The 22,754-nt window shown below is 44.3% G+C and overlaps 1 protein-coding gene across 1 annotated transcript in view; it reads left to right on the top strand.

Annotated features, from left to right (window-relative positions):
* The window catches only part of DOCK2 (dedicator of cytokinesis 2), a 1,347,187-nt gene that overhangs the window by 807,622 nt on the left and 516,811 nt on the right, over nucleotides 1-22,754 (top strand). The window contains exon 33 of the mRNA XM_077266018.1: nucleotides 14,376-14,524. Within this exon, the coding sequence (XP_077122133.1) occupies nucleotides 14,376-14,524 (149 nt within the window). The remainder of the gene's footprint in view (nucleotides 1-14,375; nucleotides 14,525-22,754) is intronic.

Here is a 22,754-nt window from a genome sequence, read left to right as displayed (position 1 = left end):
GTATGTGTGTGAAATTTTTAACTTGACTGCTGGTAGCAATCTTTGCTGCAGACTGCCAGCTCAATTTAATATCATACTACCAGCTTTTCATCAGCTGCATTTGTAACATGTACTACTGGAGCCACTATTTTTGAGCTCTTGTCGTACTGAAAATTGCAATCAGCTTTGTCAGAGAAATGTGAAAACATGCTCTGTGGGTGAAATTTAGTGTAATCTTATTCGGGTTTTATTCCCAATGTCTGAGACTGAAATTTTTAAACTTCTTCTGTGCGGGTAATGTACACCATGGTCAGTGGGTGAAATTTGAATTACCTTCTGTGAGGGTAATGTGCCCAATGGTCTGGAGGTAAGCTGAAGTTTTTAAGCTGCTTTTGTGGGGATATTCTCCCCCATGCTCTATGGGTGAATTTTATGAATAGATTGGTGGTAGCAAGCCTCAGTCTCTATGGGGGCACTGTTAGAATTTGTATGTTGTTTATTAAACTATCTATTTTACCATGATTACTATGATGAAGTAATCCATTTAAGACATTCTCCTATCCACATTTGTTTGCAGAATAATTATCCTGCTCTTACCCCCATTTTTCTTCCTTCTGCAGCCACATAGCCCTTAGGCCGGCCTCACACTAGCGAGTTTTACGGACGTATGAGCGCATAAACTACGTCCGTAAAATTCGCATTACACACGGCCCAATGAATCTCTATGGCCCAGCTCCTATCTGCCGTATATTACGCATCCGTAATATACGGTCTTGTACGGCCGTAGAAAATCGCAGCATGCTGCGTTTGTCACCGTATTGCGCAAAAAAATCGCCAATGAAAGTCTATGGGGGCGAGAAAAATACAGATTCCACATGGACCAGCAGTGTGACTTGCGAGAAATACGCACCGGTGTTAGAGAGAAAAGCCGGTAATTCAATTGCCGGCTTTTCATTTCTCCTTCCCAAACCCGACAGGATATGAGACATGGTTTACATACAGTAAACCATCTCATATCCCCTTTTTTTTTGCATATTCCACACTACTAATGTTAGTAGTGTGTATGTGCAAAATTTGGGTGCTGTAGCTGCTAAAATAAAGGGTTAAATGGCAGAAAAAATTGTCGTGGGCTCCCGCGCAATTTTCTCCGCCAGAGTGGTAAAGCCAGTGACTGAGGGCAGATACTAATAGCCAAGAGAGGGTCCATGGTTATTGGCCCCCCTGGCTACAAACATCTGCCCCCAGCCACCCCAGAAAAGGCACATCTGGAAGATGCGCCTATTAAGGCACTTGGCCACTCTCTTCCCACTCCCATGTAGCGGTGGGATATGGGGTAATGAAGGGTTAATGTCACCTTGCTATTGTAAGGTGACATTAAGCCAGATTAATAATGGAGAGGCGTCAATTATGACACCTATCCATTATTAATCCAATTGTATGAAAGTGTTAAAAAACACACACACACACACACACACATTATTAAAAATTATTTTAATGAAATAAACACACAGGTTGTTTTAATAATTTATTGCTCTCTCAATCCACCTGAAGCCACTTGGCAAAATAATAAACCAACAATATACATACCTTCTGATGAACTGTCATGTCCCACGAAGTAAATCCATCTGAAGGGGTTAAATCAATTTACAGGCAGGAGCTGTGCTAAAGCACTGAAGGCTTCAGGATCCGCAGTCCGGAATACGGTTAACCGGGCTGCGTAAGTCCGGCCGGTCTGATGGCACCTCCAGGGTTCCCTTTGCAGGTGGAAATCTGTGCCTACCTTCTAGCGCTTGTGTGTTGCGGTCCTCCCCTGCTGTGCTTACGGGATAGTCCCCACAACTGTTGTGTCTGTTTCTGAAGTTCCCTCACAACTCGATTATGATGTTCTGCTTCGTCCCCCAGATGATATGGCTAGGACGCACCCGTATGACGGGTAGGCTCGGAGGTCTTCCAGGACCCTAGAGTCGCCCCTCTCCAAATGTTGCCCCCTATGTCTTCTTAGGTGATTTGAGTGAGACAGCCCGCCTATAACTGACTGTCCTGCCGTAGGTTTGAAGTAAGGCCTGGAGCTCAATACTTCCTCGGCGTTCCGGCCACCGGCAGCGCGCCTCAGTAGGATGTTGCCTCGTCTTACAGCACGACTCCTACTGATGTTTCTCCTTGTTGCGTTGATCTCGTTTCTCACTCAGCACAATAAACTTTGCTTCTTGTCCTTTCTTGGGGTACCGCCGCAACGGAGTGCAGGCGCGGTCCCGTAACGTTCTTTCTGTTCGCTAGGCCTCTGTCAGGATCCCACCCCTGACAGGGACCCCCCTGAATCTTCCCCTGTGACACCCTCTGCCACAGGATGTTGCCTGGTTCCAACCCAGTCAGCTTTCTCTCTGACTTCCTATCCAGCCCACAGTTTTACCAGATTGTGAGGAGTGGCCTAATACATAGCACCCTTAGCTCCCCCTGGAGGCCAGACTGTGAGGTGTATTGGTGTCTGTGATACCTGGTCAGGTGAACTCCTTCAGTGCCATCGGACGTACCATAGCCCCCCTTAGTGGCGGAGCATCAGTACTGCAACGTCCAGGACTCTGGGGCGCTGCACTCCCCCCCGGTTAAATCCAATACTCCTGGACTGGGAAGAAAACAACAATACATGTCAGCAAAAAGACATACAATTTTGAAATGTAATAACAATAAGCAAATTTGAACAGAGCTTCCCTTTATGGGAGGTGAGGACACTTGAACGTTACAAACATGGTTAAATACTTTAAATAACATACTATAAATAACTTTTCTTACCCAACTGGGTATTCTACTAAGTGCAAATGTTTGAACAATAATTTAACGTTGCCTTTAAGGACGTACACACTGAACCCAGTAAAGACCTTCTTATAAAAACACTATAAGGCTAATCAACTTTTTCTTTATTTTCCATCCTTACATCTGCAGGACCGCCTGTCTATCTGCCCCAGGCCTACTGTCTCTCGTTCTGTTGCAGGACCGCCCCTTTCCACCCGGGCCTACTGCCTTTCCGCTACTATACACAGTATAGAACTTATCAACCTTCACTCAGTTCAAGATCACTGAGCCATCTCTGTATGGCTCCTAGGAGGACTCACCGACTAACCCGTACGGGTTCACTTCCTGTCCTCATTCTTCTAGCAACACCATTAAACATTTCTCACAATTAACTAGCTCACTACATATAACTTTTATATGTAAGCATTATTAGTACTTCCTTTTAAAGCATCATCATTCTTTAAGTGCTATTGATGAACGTTCCCTTTAAGAGGGGACCAAGTCTCTATGAGGTAGTGTAACTTCTCAAGCTGCAAGTCCGTATGCAGCAAGGACTCCGGTACTGTTTCCAGGAACAGTTTCTTCGCAAAGAGTCCTTTTCTTTGTAAAACCAGTAGAGGGCACCTTTAAGAAGGTGCAAACTATTTACAATGAGTTTGTAATCATGCAGTGTTCATGATCCAGCAGTTCTTTCAACAATGATAAGACGAGAAACAAAAGCAGAAGGGATCCTGGGTAAACAAAGGGACCCCTTTAAGAGTAACCCTGATCGGGTTGTAGCAGCAAACCGGCAAAAAAAAAGACGAACAGTTAACTATTTACATGTTCAAAATATTAGGACATTTACTTGAACCACTCAGGAGGCAGAACCGGCGGAGGCAACCCCTTTGGATATTGCCTGCCACCCGGTACTGCGTAAGGGGGTTTGTTGTCCCATCTGGGGGTCTGCGTACCCACTGTCTTCTGTTCTGGGGCAGCAGGGACACCGACCACCTGGGGAGGCGCCTCTTTGGCCATGACGGTGGTTGAGGTGACGATGCTGCAGGTCGTGGTTTTGACAATGGTGCATGTTGGCGTGACCATGGTGGTCTTGGTGATGATCGTGGGCTGACCACAAGGGGGCACCTTCGCTATGGGGGACAGCTTCACCGGCACCTTAGTCGGGGGTGTCATGGGGTTTCGCTTCTTATGGACATTCAGGGCGAACCACTCCTTTTCCCCAAAATGCCGGGTGTAAGTGACTTCGTCCCCCGGGTAGAGATCCCGGTCTGGATGGCCTTCTCTGAGATGAGACTCCACATCCCACCGCTTGATGAAGACTTCGGCATACAGGCCCGGCTCTTTTACAAAGCCCAAGCCTCCGCGGAGCTTGAAGGCGACGACGGTGCCCTGCCTGCGCGGGGCCTGGTGAGCGGTGGGGTCCTTGCGGGCCTGGTCCTTGACCGCCAAGTCTTTTTGGTGGTGGGCCTCTAACCCGGCCTGGTACGCCTTTTCCTTCTCCTCCCACTGCTGTTCCAGCTGGGCCTGGTATTCCTCCCAGCTCAGGGCCTGCACCATCTCCCCTTCCTGTGTCTTCACCCCGGGGAACCCCATGAGGTTGGATACTGGGTTCACCCAGCGGCACACTGTGCGCTCTGCATGGACCTCACACAGCTGGGTAGTTGGTGGAATCGGGGCTTTCAGGAAGTGTTCCATACTCGTTGCCTCCTCCCATGGTAACAGGCGCTGGAGTCTATGGGTCCCAGGGAGAGGGGGTGCCGCGACGGGGCCTATCAACAGACCTTCAGCCAGCGGGACAGGGTCGGCAGACTCACCAGTTGGTGCAGGCCCCTCCTCCTTTGTCGGCTCCGCTGGCGGTATGGTCGATGGGAACGTCGGCTGGTGTTCCGGCAGCGACGCAGGGTCAGAAGTTGGAAGGTCCTCCACCGGCGCCTCCATCCGCAGCTGGAGGAGTTGTTCGATCAGGCCTTCCATTTCAATCTGCAGGAGGCCGGTCCCAATCGCGGGGAGCTGACCACTGTGCTCGTCCGGGTGGCTGGGGGAGTCCTCGGCTCCGACCCCGCATTCCTGGTCTGAGCGACTGGTCATGGCGTCCTCCACGTGGGTCACCTCCTGGTCTTATTTCCGCTCTCTCCTTCATGGGCAGTTTCGTTTTCTCTGCCTCCGCCCACCGTTGAGAATCAGGAGGCGGATCTCGGCTGCTGACGGACACGTCCTCAAGGTACAGAAATATTTAGACTGGGCGGCCATTGTCTTTCGCACTCTTCAGGTGGTCCACGCCTACTCCACGCCCCTCTTCTCCTCCTGCGCTCTCCTCAGCGCTGTAATGGCGGCGGTTTTTGGCGGTAAATGGCAATGCACAGTCTTTGCAATAAGTCACAGTCCAAGTACAATAAATCACAGTTCCAAGGCACACATGACCTGATTCTTCAGGCATAAGTAGATCCTGTTCGTGACGCCAAGTTGGAGCGCCCCCACTGCCGCAGGGCCGAGGGGTACCCGGTACCGGGCCTCTGGGTCTCTGCTCTGGGGTTGTCACAGTGGCTAGACCCGGTCCGTGACCCTGCTGAGGGGCGTCCAATGAAAGGTGTGGATGGTGATGATGTTGTGGTGGTGCGGTGCAGGACGCAGTAAATAACGAGGACACCAGGTTGCAGTCTCTTTACCTCTTTACTGAAGGCTTCAGGATCCTCAGTCCGGAATACGGTTAACCGGGCTGCGTAAGTCCGGCCGGTCCGATGGCACCTCCAGGGTTCCCTTTGCAGGTGGAAATCTGTGCCTACCTTCTAGCGCTTGTGTGTTGCGGTCCTCCCCTGCTGTGCTTACGGGATAGTCCCCACAACTGTTGTGTCTGTTTCTGAAGTTCCCTCACAACTCGATTATGATGTTCTGCTTCGTCCCCCAGATGATATGGCTAGGACGCACCCGTATGACGGGTAGGCTCGGAGGTCTTCCGGGACCCTAGAGTCGCCCCTCTCCAAATGTTGCCCCCTATGTCTTCTTAGGTGATTTGAGTGAGACAGCCCGCCTATAACTGACTGTCCTGCCGTAGGTTTGAAGTAAGGCCTGGAGCTCAATACTTCCTCGGCGTTCCGGCCAACGGCTGCGCGCCTCAGTAGGATGTTGCCTCGTCTTACAGCATGACTGCTACTGGTGTTTCTCCTTGTTGCGTTGATCTCGTTTCTCACTCAGCACAATAAACCTCGCTTCTTGTCCTTTCTTGTGGTACCGCCGCAACGGAGTGCAGGTGCGGTCCCGTAACGTTCTTTCTGTTCGCTAGGCCTCTGTCAGGATCCCACCCCTGACAGGGACCCCCCTGAATCTTCCCCTGCAACACCCTCTGCCACAGGATGTTGCCTGGTTCCAACCCAGTCAGCTTTCTCTCTAACTTCCTATCCAACCCCCAGTTTTACCAGATTGTGAAGAGTGGCTTGATACATAGCACCCTTAGCTCCCCCTGGAGGCCAGACTGTGAAGTGTATTGGTGTCTGTGATACCTGGTCAGGTGAACTCCTTCAGTGCCATCGGACGTACCATAGCCCCCCTTAGCAGCGGAGCATCAGTACTGCAATGACCAGGACTCTGGGGCGCTGCAAATGCATTTGTATTGGTTGAATGCAATGTTAAAGTTGAAAAATGCATCAAAAACGCTGCATGTGAACATAGCCCAAGTGGGGGAGGAACATTTTGGTCTGGGGTTAATTATTTTGCATTATACATATACTGTATTATATACTAGTCATTACCCTGGAAAGGATGTACCTTAACATATTTCTCAGCAAAATCCATTTTGTTTTTGTTTTGAATGTTTTTTGGTTCACCTGTAAAAGTGGTGTGAAACTCTGACAACATTGTTTACAGCTGTGACCTAGGAGTCAGAAATGCTTCCAGGGGCAATCCCCATGATGTTCCCGTGTCAATTGAGCAGTGTTTCCATCATTTTCCGACGTTTATAGATCTTAAAAGGTTTGCGGTAAAAATGCTCGCGTCTCTCATAGACTTGCATTGGGCTCGTTGTTCTGTTCAAGTACCCGAGTATTCTAATTTGCTCTACCCGAGCAACGAGCACCCGGGCATTTTAGTGCTCACTCATCACTAGTGCTTACCTATAATAAAGTGCCCGTGCAAAGGTTCGTAATGCCCGATTCATGTTTGCTTTTTCAACTAGGTGTAACTAGGTTAGTGCCCTGTCTAGTAATACTGTATCTTTAATTGGGATTTGTGAAATCAAGTTTTAATTGTTCATTCAGACTTACAATTGCTATAAAAAGTCACAGGACACTCATGTAATACTGCCGATAAGAACACTCCAATTTTTATGGTCATGCCAAGAACACGAGCAATTATCGTTCATTCATTTGCTTCTACATATTTGATTTTCATACAGTGCTAGATAGCAAAAGCCGGCAATTGAATTATCGGCTTTTCTGCTATCTCCTTCCAAAACCCAACAGGATATGAGACATGGTTTACATACAGTAAACCATTTCATATCCCTTATTTTTTTACATATTCCTCACTACTAATGTTTGTAGTGTGTGTGTGCAAAATTTGGGGCTCTAGCTGTTAAAATATAGGGTTAAATTGCAGAAAAAATTGGCGTTGGGTCCATCTGGCTAAAAACATCTGCTCCCAGCCACCCCAGAAAAGGCACATATGTAATAAAGGGTTAATGCCACCTTGCTATTGTAAGGTGACATTAAGCCTGGTTAATAATGGAGAGGTGTCAATAAGACACCTATCCATTATTAATCCAATGGTTAATCCAATGTTAATAAACCACACACACATTAGGAAAAAAGTATTTTATTAAAATAAGTACACAGGGTGTTGTAATAGTTTATTATACTCTCAATCCAAATGATGACCCTCGTTCTATAAAAAATAAAAAATAAAAAAACAACAATATCCCATACCTTTTTGTCGTTAGTCATGTCCCATGCTGTTAATCCATCTGAAGGGGTTAAATAATTTTACAAGCAGGAGCCTGCTAATGCAGGCGCCCCTGCCTGTAAAAACTGGGGAATGAATGGGAAGCAGGGGAACGTAGCTACCTAGGCTTGCGGTGCTGCACCCCCATGCTGGCATAACCTCATATGAACTGTAGTGTGGAAATTTTTCTGAATATTTTCTCACGCTCGAGTTCACACAGACGGCAGAATAAAATGTAAAAAAAAACCAGAATAAAATGTAAGATTTAATCTTCACTACAGTTTGAGGCGCCGTTTTTTTTTATTTATCTGGATATTGAACACACTCTGGGATGGACTCCCTGGTTTTGATGTGCGCCTCTTGGTCTTGAAAGACTTGGATGATTAAGGGTGCAGTTTAACACCTTTTTTTGTTTGATATTAATAATGGATAGATGTTTTATTGACCCCTCTCCATTACTAGCCAGGCTTAATGTCACCTTACAATAACAAGCTGGCATTAACCCATTATTACATCATATTCCACCGCTACAGGGGAGTGGGAAGAGAGAGGCTAAGTGCCAGAATAGGCGCATCTTTACAGATGTGCCTTTTCTGGGTGGCTGGGGGCAGATGTTTTTAGCCGAGGGGGGGGGCAATAACCATGGTCCCTCTCTAGGTATTTAATATCTGCCCTCACTCACTGGCTTTCCCACTCTGGCGGAGAAAATTGCGCGGGAGAGCATGCCAGTTTTTTCCATGATTTAACCCTTTATTTTAACAGCTAGAGCCCCCAAATTTTGCACACACTCTACTAACATTACTAGTGAGGAATATGTAAAAAAAAAATAAGGGATATGAAATGATTTACTGTATGTAAACCATGTCTCATATCCTCTCGGGTTTGGGAAGGAGATGGCAAAAGCCAGCAATTGAATTACTGGCTTTTCTGCTATCTAGCTCTGTAATATATATATATATATATATATATATATATATATATATATATATATATATATATATATATATATATATATATATATATATATATATATATATATATATATATATATATATATATATATATATATATATATATATATATATATATATATATATATATAGACTGTATATATGTTTTCACGAGTATTTGAGCCCATGGATCCATTCTATGTCCATTTTGCAAGCCGGCGAGATTTCGCCGTATGGATGCCATACGGATTACATATGGGGGTTTACATGCGCAAAATACGCAGCCTCACCCTGCCTATGGATGACATATGGATCACTGTTTTGGGATCATTTCTGCATATTGCGCATGTAAAATACGGACCGTATTTCCCTACGCCTAGTGTGATGCCAGCATAAATGTGATAAAATTCTGAATACTTTTGTCTATTTTTCATCTTTTTTCTTGTAATTATATATTGTTCCTTACTAACTTAAGTCATTATGTGCATATCAAATATACTCATGTGCATGTGTAGATATGTTGTAGGCAATGATTAAAGTCCAAATGGTACTAAATCATTGGACCATCTCCATATAAAACAATTTGTTGATGAACATACCATCTCAATAACTTCCTTTGCATTAGAATCTGGAGTGCCTTGGTTTTCCTTCAGAACTTTATGGTTAGTGCTTACCATTGCTAAACAGTTATTCAACACTTTCAGTTCTCTCCTCCGTCCTCCAGCAACCCCTCCCTCTCCACTCATCTCAGCTGAAGACTTTGCCTCATTTTTCAAGCAGAAGATTGATAACATCAAAGACGGTTTTCGTCGACGACACCCAGAGCCCTTCCTCCTAACTGCTCAGCCCTCCTCCTCCAAAACCAACTTCTCGAACATTACAGAAGATCGACTCTCCACTTATCTCAAGATCACATCTCACCACCTGTGCACTTGACCTGATTCCATCCCACTTCATCCCAAACCTCACCACAGTCTTCATTCCAACCCTAACCCATCTCTTCAACCTATCACTAACAACTGGTGCTTTCCCCTCAAGCTTTAAACATGCCTCAATCACACTTATCCTCAAAAAGCCCTCTCTTGACTCATCCTCTGCATCTAGCTATTGCCCCATATCACTTCTCCCCATGCCTCAAAACTATTGGAACAACATGTCCATCTTGAACTGTTCTCCCACCTCCCTTCTTGCTCCCTCTTCAACTGCTTTCAATCTGGCTTCCGGACACATCACTCCACTGAAACTGCCCTAACTAAAGTCACCAATGACCTATTAACTGCCAAAGCCAAGCAACACTACTCTGTGTTCCTCCTCCTGAACCTGTCCTCTGCCTTTGACAGAGTGGACCATTCCCTACTACTACAGACCCTCTCATCTCTTGGCATCACTGACTTGGCCCTATCATGGATTTCGTCATACCAAACAGACCGGACATTCAGTGTCTCCCACCCGCACACCATCTCCTCACCCCGCCCCTATCTGTTGGAGTCCTACAACGTTCAGTCTTAGGGCCTCTGCTCTTCTCCATCATACCTTTGGCCTTGGACAGCTCATAGAGTCCCATGGCTTTCAGTATCATCTCTATACCGACTACACACAGATCTTCATCTCTCGACCAGAATTCACCATCTTTCCCCTATTTTACTTGACTCCCCCAACAGACCTATCCATTAAAGTAAATGGCTGCTCACTCTCCCCAGTCCCACAAGCTTGCTGCCTGTTTTGTTAAGGTTCAAAGTATTGTGATGAATAAATAAATGCTCACATGACAATTGAATAAACTAATATGAATTTACTTAATAATAGATAATAAATATAAACAGTCATTTAAGATAACACATAATCAATAGTCATACATTACATAGGATGGTAGGAGTTCATCACTGATCGTCCAGGAAGCAAGAGCGCCAAGCACAAAGTGTCCTCTCTCATCCAATGTGTGTTTCTGTGTCCTCTGTCTCAGGCATACCTTCCATTTATATGTTAAAAAACAGTCCATTCAATGTTATCTGAGGCTTTGTTCTATATCATGGTATGTGTACTGAAGCCTTAAGGCCAAATAGATAAGACTTCACCACCTGGCATCCCTGGGGACTTTAAGGCCATGTTCACACTTTGCGGGTTTTACCGCGGATCCACGGCGATTTTGATGCTGCGGGTCAGCAGCAGTTTCCATAGCGTTTACATTTACATGTAAACCCTATGGAAACTGCAAACCGCTGTGCACATACTGCGGGAAAAACCGTGCAGAAACACAGCGGTTTACAACCCGCAGCATGTCACTTCTTTGTGCAGAATCGCAGCGATTCTGCACACATAGAAATGCATTGATCCGCTTACTTCCCGCATGGGGCTGTGCCCACGATGCGGGAAGTAAGCTGATAATGTGCGGTTGCTACCCGGGGTGGAGGAGAGGAAACTCTCCTCCAGGCCCTGGTAACCATATTTGTGGTAAAAAAAAAAGAATTAAAATAAAAAATAATGCTATACTCACCTCTCAGCGCTGCACGCGGCCGTCCGGTCTCCGGTTTGCTGTGGACCTGCGGTGACGTCGCGGTCACATGACCGTGACGTCACAAAGGTCCTTCTCGCACAGCATCTTTGGAAACGGACCGCCGTGTGCAGCGCCGAAGAGATCAGGACGTCAGAGGGGGTGAGTATAACCATTTTTTTTTATTTTTAACATTACTATTGATGCTGCATATGCAGCATCAATAGTAAAACCAAAGCCCACAGCGGAAACCGCAAGACAAAACGTGATAAATCTGCAGGGATAACTGCAGCGGTTTTGCCCTGCAGATTTATCAAATCCGCTGCAGGAGAACCCGCAGGGACCCGAACCTACGTGTGCACATAGCCTAAGACCTCTAAAAAAAGCCACAACATGAAGAGCAGACTCAATTATATATATAGTGCTGGACGGCCCGCCTGCTAATACTATGGGCATGATCAATAGGTTGTCCAGACACTGTGCATCACATTTATCTGTGTGAATAGTGTCTTATGCAAGCCATACCTGTGTGCATTTTTCCTACTAGGCAGCCAACCCCTCTGTTTGGGCGAGTGGGTGGTTGCTCTCATCAGTAGCTTGCACATGTGCTGCTTTAGCATTTATTATCGGGGGCCTGCTGCACCCTGCGAGTGCATTTGTCATCTGACAAGGCTCTGGTGAGTCTGCTCTTCATGTTGTGTGTTTTTTTTAGTTTTTCTATGTTCGCTGTTTTTGATATTAGAGTAGGACTTGCAAGTTGATCAGGACCCTTGACGTTGGGTTGCAGGCTTATCCATTTTGGACAAAATTGTAACTAATACCTCATCTAATGTATTATATACATTATTTAATTTTTCATCTTTTTTGCACTTTTTATAATTTTGCAGGGTGCGGCAGGGCTCCTTTTATGCTGTTTCTTGTGTGTTGCATGTATATATATAGTGCTGGACAGCCCGCCTGCTAATACTATGGGCGTGATCAATAGGTTGTCCAGACACTGTGCATCACATTTATCTGTGTGAATAGTGTCTTATGCAAGCCATACCTGTGTGCATTTTTGCTACTAGGCAGCCAACCCCTCTAATGTTTGAGCGAGTGGGTGGTTTCTCTCATCAGTAGCTTGCACTTGTGCTGCTTTAGCATTTATTATCGGGGGCCTGCTGCACCCTGCGAATGCATTTGTCATCTGACAAGGCTCTGGTGAGTCTGCTCTTCATGTTGTGTTTTTTTTTTGAGTTTTTCTATGTTAGCTGGCTTTAAGACCTCCAATCAATCTATGTAGGCCTAGGAAGATATCTCATCTTTGAAGATAAGTGTAAAGTGTACACTAAAGGTACCGTCACATTAAGCGACGCTGCAGCGATAGCGACAGCGATGCCGATCGCTGCAGCGTCGCTGTTTGGTCGCTGGAGAGCTGTCACACAGACCGCTCTCCAGCGACCAACGATGCCGAGGTCCCCGGGTAACCAGGGTAAGCATCGGGTTGCTAAGCGCAGGGCTGCGCTTAGTAACCCGATGTTTACCCTGGTTACCAGCGTAAAAGTTAAAAAAACAAACAGCACATACTCACCAGCGCGTCCCCCAGCCTCTGCTTCCTGACACTGACTGAGCTCCGGCCCTAACAGCACAGCGGTGACGTCACCGCTGTGCTTTCACTTTCAGTTTAGGGCCGGCGCTCAGTCAGTGTCAGGAAGCAGAGGCTGGGGGACGCGCTGGTGAGTATGTGCTGTTTGTTTTTTTAACTTTTACGCTGGTAACCAGGGTAAACATCGGGTTACTAAGCGCGGCCCTGCGCTTAGTAACCCGATATTTACCCTGGTTACCAGTGTAAAATATCGCTGGTATCCTTGCTTTTGCTGTCAAACACGGCGATACACGGCGACCTAGCGACCAAATAAAGTGCAGACCTTCTAGCAGCGACCAGCAATTTCACAGCGGGATCCAGATCGCTGCTGCGTGTCAAATACAGCGATATCGCTATCCAGGTCGCTGCAACGTCACGGATCGCTGGCGATATCACCTAGTGTGACGGTACCTTAAGTGTAAATTCCTTTGTTTAGACTGACCATTTGGAACAATTGACGTGTGGCTGAACAAGTTTTCAATTAGCTTTCTGCTGTACTCTTTGAAAATACATATATACTGTATATTATATAACAAAACCAATCAATATCTCCATCATTCGTGTTAATTAATTGTAGTGTTGAAATCATATTAAAAAATATATGTAATACAACACACTGCCTCAGGGTAATCCTTGACACTCATCTCTCCTTCAAACCACATTTCCAAGCCATTTCCACTTTCTGCCGACTTCAACTGAAAAATATTTCCCGGATCCATACATTCCTAAACCAAGAATCTGCAAAAACACTAGTCCATGACCTCATCATCTCCCGCCTTGACTACTGTGGCCTCCCCTCTAACACTCTCACACCCTTCCAATCTATTCTAAACTCTGCTACCTGACTAATCCACCTGTCGCCCCGCTATTCCCCAGCCTCTCCCCTCTGTCAATCCCTGCACTTGGCTGCCCATTACCCAAAGACTCCAGTTCAAAACCCTAACCATGACATACAAAACCATCCACTAACTGTGTCCTCCATACATCTGTGACCTCGTCTCCCAGTACTTACCTACATGCATCCTCTGATCCTCACAAGATCTTCTTCTATACTCCTCTCTTATCTCCTCTTCCTACAATAGCATACAAGATTTCTCTCGCACATCCCCCATAATCGGGAACTCTGTACCCCAATATATCAGACTCTTGTCTACTATGGAAACCTTCAAAAATAACCTGAAGACTTACCTCTTCTGACAAGCCTACAACCTGCAGTAACCACCGATCAACCAAACCACTGCATGACCAGCTCTTCCCTCACCTACTGTATCCTCACCCATCCCTTGTAGATTGTGAGGTCCTCTCTCCTCCTGTACCAGTCGTGACTTGTGTTGATTAAGATTATTGTACTTGTTTTTTAATTATGTATACCCCTCCTCACATGTGAAGCACCATGGAATACATGGCGCTATAATAATAAATAAGAATAATAATAATAATTGCTCATGCAACACCCTGCAAATGTATGCTTACCATATTGCATTACTGCCTTTTCTTATTTTGAGTCTAAATTATACTATATATTACATTAACATTATCATCTACAATGATTTCATTGTTGTATTTCATCAAATGGTATTAATTTTTTTTTCATAACTTTTTGTGGTAGGTCAAAACAAAATTTGCTTTATTCCGGGAATGGTTGGACCAATTCTGGAAATGACATTGATTCCTGAAGATGAATTACGAAAAGCCACAATCCCTATCTTCTTTGATATGATGCTATGTGAATACCAACATCATGGAGATTTCAGAAAGGTAACACGAGGCTAAGAAAGTTATATAGGTTACATAAAAATAAAATACAACGAGTGATTGCGCGCCCTTCAGGAGCGTGGTGATTACGAACAACGCAATGTGGTGTAACCACGTACCAGACTGGTGAATGTGCAGACTAACAGCAAGCATAAATACTTGGTGTACCTCTGCTGCCACTCCTACCTTGTGTATGGAAAAGCTCTGTAGTTAATACTGTTCGGGTAGAGCTTTCTGATCTCACTATCCATGAAGAAGGTGAACGGGTAGAGCTATCCCACAGCCCTATTCCTAAAGGAAATGAATGGGTAGAGCTATCCGATAGCGCTATTCCTCAATGTTCCTGAGCGTAAGCTATTTCACATGGTTGATCTGCCCCCAATGCCCTGCCCATGCCCAATGTTTGGTCCATAGACTGTGGCTAGGAGTTAGTCCCGCTTTTGTGTACAAAATGTTTTGGCTTTCACAATTGGTAAAAAGCTTAATAAAAGACTTCTTTGTATACACAGTTGACACAGTAAACCATTTGTCAACATTAGTAATAAGTTTACCTTGCTTCTGTGTCTCTAATATTTTGACCCTTATTTGTTGGCTTTTCCTTCCCCTGGCGAAAGCCACATATAACTGCCCGTGTGAAAACACTGGGAGAGGCAAATAAATTCCTACAATATCCAAGGACTGTCCCTGAGATTTATTGATGGTCATTGCAAAAGCCAACATGACAGGAAACTGACGCCGTCGTATCTGGACTGGCAAGTTTTTATCTTTGGAAATCAGGTCATTTCTTGGAATAAGTACTGTCTGACCCTTTGCTTTTCCATTTAAAGCAACGGCATTAATAAAGTTTGCTTTTAAGCTTTTCACATAAAGCCTTGTACCATTACAAAGGCCATGCTTTCTGTTAAGATTACGCAGGAGCATAATTACAGCTCCTGGTTTCAGCTTTAGTTCATGAGGAGGCATCCCAGTGGGATCCAAAGAGTTAAGAAACTCTACAGGGTAATCTGTGAGAATCACACCCTCCTCTTCTGCAATTGTGTCCACGCAGCGATATGTTAAGTGTTCACAGTGAACTTGACTAAGAATTTTGTCGTTCAAGGCGTGAACGTCATCATTCAATGGCGTAAGAATTGCTTTATTGGCAATTGCTTCTACCATTGCATCGGTAATCTCAATTGTCGCCGAAAATAGCTGTAATTAAATCGCCGTCTCCAATAAAAGAATTCAGGATTTCAATTGTGTCTTCTGGTAGACCATATACATTTAACAACTCTTCATTGCCAAGTTTCAGTAACCATGAGTTGTACTCAACTTCGTCCTGAGACGTTTTAAAATTCTGTTGTAACTTGAACCGTGAAAATTGATTCCAGGATTTTGAGCATTTAGTGGTGGACTGTACAATTTGGGCTCTTTTTCCACCTTCCCCTATTGGTAGGGTTTAAAGAAAGTCACCACCGTTTATGAAAACTTTTCCACCAAATGGTCTTGTTTTTCCACATATGTTTTGGAACAAATTATCCACAACGTTCATATTAAAACAGGGAGTCATTGTTATTTCATCCCAAATAACGACAGATGACTCCCTAAGCTACCTTGCTTGAAGTGAGGTTGACTTAATTTTTGACACTGTGGTCTCATTTGTTGTAATTCCAAGGCCAAACTTGGAGTGGTAGGTGCTACCATTTTGTAGTAATGTAGCTGCCAATCCAGTGGAGGCTACTGAGCAAATAGACTTATTTTATGCATGTAGTGTCTTCCTACTGCCTCCTGGGCCGTCCAGAAAAAGACAGTGTGAGCTAGTGTCGTCTGGCCATGATGCAGCATTGACTGCTTGCATAATTGCATCGAAAGCTGATTTCTGAGCTTCATTAAGCATAGCTTTCAATTGCTCAGCCTCCTGCAGCATAATTCAGTTGGTCCAGTATTTCATCTGGAACATTTACTGGAGTTGGCAATCCCTAGTCAGCACAGGACTTTTTATTGCTTAAGAGCACTTCATTAATATCACAAAGAGCCAGTTGCTTAGCAATTTCTGGAGTATACTGCCTGGTGTAATCCTCCATAAATTTGGTTTTATATTTTTGCCATAATGCCAATGGATTAGCTGGGTCCCCATATACACAAATTATAGCAAATAATTTGCGAAGTTGGTAGGGCATTTGGAAAGCGATTGCATCCGTTATACAGTCTTCCCATTGGGTTGATGAGGCCCAGAAAGGGCATGTGCTCAAGTGGATGGCAAGCACAGCTTCAAGTGGCCTCTCGTCCCCTTCCTGTACCTCAACATCACACCCAGTACAGTCCACAGATGTGGCACCCAAATTCCCCTTGCTTCCCTTCACGTCCCAACTCTCCTACACTATGCAGTTTACTTGCAATTTATGAATTTGAATTTATTCCATACTTTCTCTGCATAGTTGGTCTTTTTCCTCATTTTTGGTAGTGCAATTTCCTCTGTGCAGACAATCATTTATTTGTGTCCTGACGCTCCTGCACTCTTCATAAGTTCTGAAGCTTGATTTAATTTTATCTTATCATTTCATTTTTATCGAATGTTAATAATAAAAATAGCATTTTTTCCCATATAATATTTTGTTGCAATTTATCGTCGTGCCTCTATACGCAGATTGAGTTTGTTTCTGTAGATATAAGAAAAAAACTGAGTAGAGGTAAAAAGTTAAATAATTTGACTACATGTATGAACCTTTATATGCATTATCAAAATGCGTTACTCTGGGAATCCCACGGCGATATAATGCGGACCAGCAGACCTCAGCAATCATCAGCCGCCCTATCAATTGCATCTGCTGCTTACTCCTCCTCTGTAACTGTGCCAACTATTGAGATGCAGGTCTTGAACCTCAGAACCTTCAGTTCTTTACCTGCTTCAATCACGCTGACTGAGAGCCCGCCGTCAGCTGTAATGGATGCAGACCTGATTTAGACCCATCTAAGACAACGAGCATATCACAAATTTTGCAATCCACCATAACATCGCCTGCACTACTCACGGTCCAGCAGTTACTCTGGTTCACTATACTCTGCTTTCTCTCAGCACTGCAGCCAGCCCATGGTACAGCAGTGATGGTCACGTAAAAGATTGTTTCCTTCTACGCATGACAAAGCTAAGAGTTTGAACTCCACCATCTCCAATCTGTTGGCCATGGAAACGCTACCTCTCTGCCTGGTAGATACAGACTGTTTTCAAAAGCTGATGGCCATCGCATTCCCCCAGTACCAATTGCCCAGTTGCCATTACTTTTCTAAGAAAGCTGTTCCTGTGCTACACCAGCATGTTGCAGAGAACATAATCCGCTCCTTGAGTAAATCTCTGTCTGCCAGGGTGCATTTCACCACAGACACTTGGACGAGTAAACATGGCCAAGAGCATTGCATCTCGCTTACTGAACACTGGGTAACTCTGGTGGCTATGGGGCAGGCGCTGTTCCACAAGTCTTGGAATCCCCAAGGCTTGCAGGACAAACCTCTACATTTAACACTTCCTCCACTACTTCTGACTCCTCCTTTATCTCCTCTAGGGCTTCCACCTGCACCCTCAACCTCTTCCTTAGGCTAAGTTCACATTGGCGTACCTATGCGCAGCGTCTCATCTGCATGTGCAAATGCATGCCTAAATGCATTTAACCCCTTAACCCCCAAGGGCAGTTTGCACGTTAATGACCAGGCCAATTTTTACAATTCTGACCACTGTCTCTTTGAGGTAATAACTCTGGAACGCTTCCATGGATCCTGGAAATTCTGACACTGTTTTCTCATGACATATTTTACTTCATGAGAGTGGTAAAATTTCTTTGATATGACTTTCGTTTATTCATGAAAAAAATGGAAATTTGGTGAAAATTTTGAAAATGTCCCAATTTTCTAAATTTGAATATTCATGCCCTTAAATTACAGAGATATGTCACACAAAAGCCTTAATTAGTAACATTTCCCACATGACTACTTTACATCAGCACAATTTTGGAACCAAATTTTTTTTTTGTTAGGAAGTTATAAGGGTTAAACGCTGACCAGCGAGTTCTCATTTTTACAACACCATTTTTTTAGGGACCACATCACATTTGAAGTCCATTTGAAGGGTTGATATGATAAAAAATACCCCAAAGTGACAACATTCTAAAAACTGAACCCCTCAAGGTGTTCAAAACCACATTCAAGAAGTTTATTAACCCTTCAGTTGCTTCACAAGAATTTTTGGAATGTTTAAAAAAAAGAACATTTAACTTTTTTCACAAAAAATGTACTTCAGATCCAATTTTTTTTTATTTTACCAAGGGTAACAGGAGAAAGTGGACCCCAAAAGTTGTTGCCCAATTTGTTCTGAGTGCCCTGATACCTCATATATGGGGAGGAACCACTGTTTTGGCTCATGGCAGAGCTCGGAAGGGAAGGAGCGCCGTTTGACTTTTTCAAACTAAATTGGTTGGAATTGAGATCGGACGCCATGCCACGTATGGCGAGCCCCAGATGTGCCCAAACAGTGGAAACCCCCACAAATGACCCCATTTTGGAAACTAGACCCCCTAGGGAACTTATCTAGATGTGTGGTGAGCAGTTTTTAACCTCCAAGTGCTTCACAGAAGTTTTTAATGTAGAGCCATAAAAATAAAAAAAATCATATTTTTTTTCTCAAAAATGATCTTTTCACCCAAAATGTTATTTTCACAAGGGTAACAGGAGAAATTGGACCCCAAAAGTTGCTGCCCAATTTGTCCCGATTACGCTGATACCCTATATGTGGGGTTAAATCACTAGGCGCACCACAGAGCTTGGAAGGGAAGGAGCACTGTTCGACTTTTTCAATGCAGAATTAGCTGGAATTGAGATCGGATGCCATGTCGTGTTTGGAGAGCCCCCTGATGTGCCTAAACAGTGGAAGCCCCCAATTCTAACACCAACCTCAACCCCAGCACATCTCTAACCCTAATCCCAGCCCTAACCAAAACCCTAACCACAAACCTAACTCTAACACACCCCTAAGCCTAATCCCAACCCTAACCCTAATCCCAACTCTAACCCCAATCCAAACCCTAACTTTAGCCCCAACCCTAACCCTAACTTTAGCTCCAACTCTAAACCTAACTTTAGCCCCAACCCTAACCCTAATGGGAAAATGGAAATAAATACATATTTTTTGATACTATTATTTTTCCCTAACTAAGGGTGTGATAAAGGGGGGTTTAATTTACTATTTATAGCGGGGTTTTATATTTGGTTATTATGTTTGGCAGCTGTCACATGCTAAAAGACACTTTTTATTGCAAAAAATTGTTTTTGCATCACAACATTTTGAGCACTAAAATTTATCCATATTTTTGCCACAGAGTTATGTGAGGTCTTTTTTTTTGCGGGACGAGTTGTCCTTTTTTATTGGTGCCATTTTCGGGCACATGACATTTTTTGATCGCTTTTTATTATGATTTTTGTGAGGCAGAATAAACAAAAAACAGCAATTTATGAATTTCTTTTGCGTGAGGCGTTTATACCATTCTGCATGTGATAAAATTAATAAGGCAGTTTTATTCTTTGGAGCAGTACAATTACAGCGCTACCTCATTTATATCTTTTTTATGTTTTGTCGCTTTTATACAATCAAAACTATTTTATATAAAAAAAAATTTGCATCACTTTATTCCTAGAGATATCACTTTTTTATTTTTTCGCTGATGATGCTGTATGGTGGCTCCTTTTTTGCTTGACAAGATGACGTTTTCAGCGGTACTATGATTATTTATATCCGTCTCTTTGATCGCATGTTATTCCACTTTTTTTTCTTAAGTAATTTTTTGACAAATATTTTTACACAGTATAATATATATATATATTTTATTTTTTACATTGTCCCAGGGTGGGACATCACTGTATAAAGTCAGATTGCTGATCTGACACTTTGCACAGCACTGTGTCAGATCAGTGATCTGACAGGCAGTGAAGGACGCTTCTTAAGTCCTGCTCTCAGCAGGCACTGAGAAGCCAACTCCCAGCCAACATCGCGTTGTTCTAAGGGAAGCACGCAGGGAGTCCCTCTCTGCGCGATGCTCCTTTATGACACCGAAACGCTGGGATCTTGTTTGATTGCAGTGTTTCGGGAGTTAAAGTGCCGGGAGCAGTCTGTGACCGCTCCTGTCATTTAGTGCCGGGTGTCAGCTGTGAGAATCAATTGAGAGCTCCCCCATGAGCGCGGCTGATCGCACATGACGTACTATTCCGTCCATGAAGATTAAGTCCGAGGTCACATGGACTGAATAGTGTGTCAGATGGCATGCTTAAGCTGCTTTTTTTATCCACATCATTTTACGCATGACGCCCAAAAAACGCTGTGTGTGAATGCATTTGTATGCATTTTTGCCTGTGTTTGCGTTGTTTATGCGCATGCATTCGATATTTCCAGGATAATTTGTGTATGCGGACAATGCTTTTCCATTAGAATTTCCAGTTCCTGTTTCCTGTTCACACTTGGTTCATGTTTGGATGTGACGATCAGTTATTTAGATTTGTATCCATTAGCCTTCTGACTGAGCACTCAACCTCTTAGCCACAGGTGTTTTAATTGCAGCAGGTCCGTTACCCCTCCATAGAGAGAGAGAAATTTAGTCTAAGAAGAATCGGATTCACAGTAGGTTCCCATTCAGATGAAGATGTTTATTCTCAGTGTGGAAAGGCAAGTGTAGGACCTGGTATATGAGAGATGCTACCAGGTACACATGAATTGGCCAATTTGTGCGCTAAAAGCTCTCATTTTTCATATTTCTAGTGCAGTAATGCAGTTCAATTTTCATGTTTGTATGTCTTAGCGCCGCTGTGTGCTGCCTTATCTATTTGACTGTTTACGAGTTGGTGACTCTAGGTTCAGCACCTGTTCACACTTGGTTCAAATTTGGATGTGACAATCAGTTATTTAGATTGGCTACTAAGATGGTTAGTGCCGATGATGCCCATTAGCAACATCACTATTCTGGTCATCTACATGATGGAGAGCAGCTTTATATAGCCTGTGGGAGAAGATGTTGGTCCCAGAAGAAGAGAAGGAGGCAGGGGAGGATGCGTAAGTGATAACTTTGTCTGTAAGTTCCAGGCAGGTGCCAAGGGAGGGTGGATTACTGTGATCGAGAGGGCTGGTGATAAAAACAAACTGTTATCAAAGGTGCAAGATCTGAGGAACAAAGGAAGGAGGAAGAGGTGATGGGCGAGCAACTGCCAGATGAAGAGGATAATCCTCCCCTCTCTGTTCGTGTTTGGCGGGAGGGGACAGAGTTAACGAGCATCATTCTTACTCAGCCACCAACGCAGCACTGGCTTGGACCTTATGGTAGAGCCCAACATAGGAGTGCCTTCTTGCTGCACTATCTGCAACATGATCCCCGTATAGTTATGATTAGGAATACAGCTGATTTACTGGGTTGCCACTCTGTTAGATCTACGTTATAAAACCAAATTTTGCCAGATGCTTCCCACCCTGGAAAGGGACCTGCAAATGCTGGAGTATAGAAACACACTTTTACACAACCTTAAGAGAGCTTTACCCAAGACCGCAGTGAAGCACACAGTTCGCATCGCAGCTCTAGACTTCCAACCTATGGAACGTCAATGCCAAAATATTAGCAGCGGCAGCAGTGATGTAAGTGGAAGAAGCAATTTATGTGAGTCCTTAGACTCTGTTGTGCTGCTGCATGAGCTGATCTAAAAAATAGCGTCAAAGTCTGACACGTGTTGAACAAATGGAGAGGATGGTGCAGAATTGAATATGAATACCATCAGGGAGGGTTTGGACCCTTTCACATTTGCCTTGGAGGTTTTATTGTGTCCAGCAGCCAGTCGTCTCTCAGAACGTGTCTTCATCATTGTTGGTGTGGTGTCCTGATGGATAAGCGCAGCCAGCTGTACCCTGAAAGTGTGGACTGCCTAACTTACATCAAGATGAACAAGTCATGGATCTCCCAGGACTTTTGCACCCCATTCGCAGGCAGTACAGACTGGGTGATATTGAATTTTGTAGTGTGATGCATTAATGTCACGTAACTGCACTCTGTGATATCTTTAGTGTGGCTTCTGTGCCTGCTGTGGCTGTTGCTGCTGCTGATGATGTTAACACAAATTTATGGAAATGTGAACAGGCATGGTTGGTCTACATCTGCTGGGTTAGCTGTAGTGGAAGACATGTCTGTTCCAATTAAACTATTTTTCTCATGACAGTTACTATACTACAGTGGTG

Source organism: Ranitomeya variabilis, chromosome 5 (genome assembly GCF_051348905.1).
Source record: "Ranitomeya variabilis isolate aRanVar5 chromosome 5, aRanVar5.hap1, whole genome shotgun sequence".
NCBI lineage: Eukaryota > Metazoa > Chordata > Amphibia > Anura > Dendrobatidae > Ranitomeya > Ranitomeya variabilis.
Note: the sequence above shows the minus strand (reverse complement) of the source record. Positions and strands in the feature narration are given on the sequence as shown.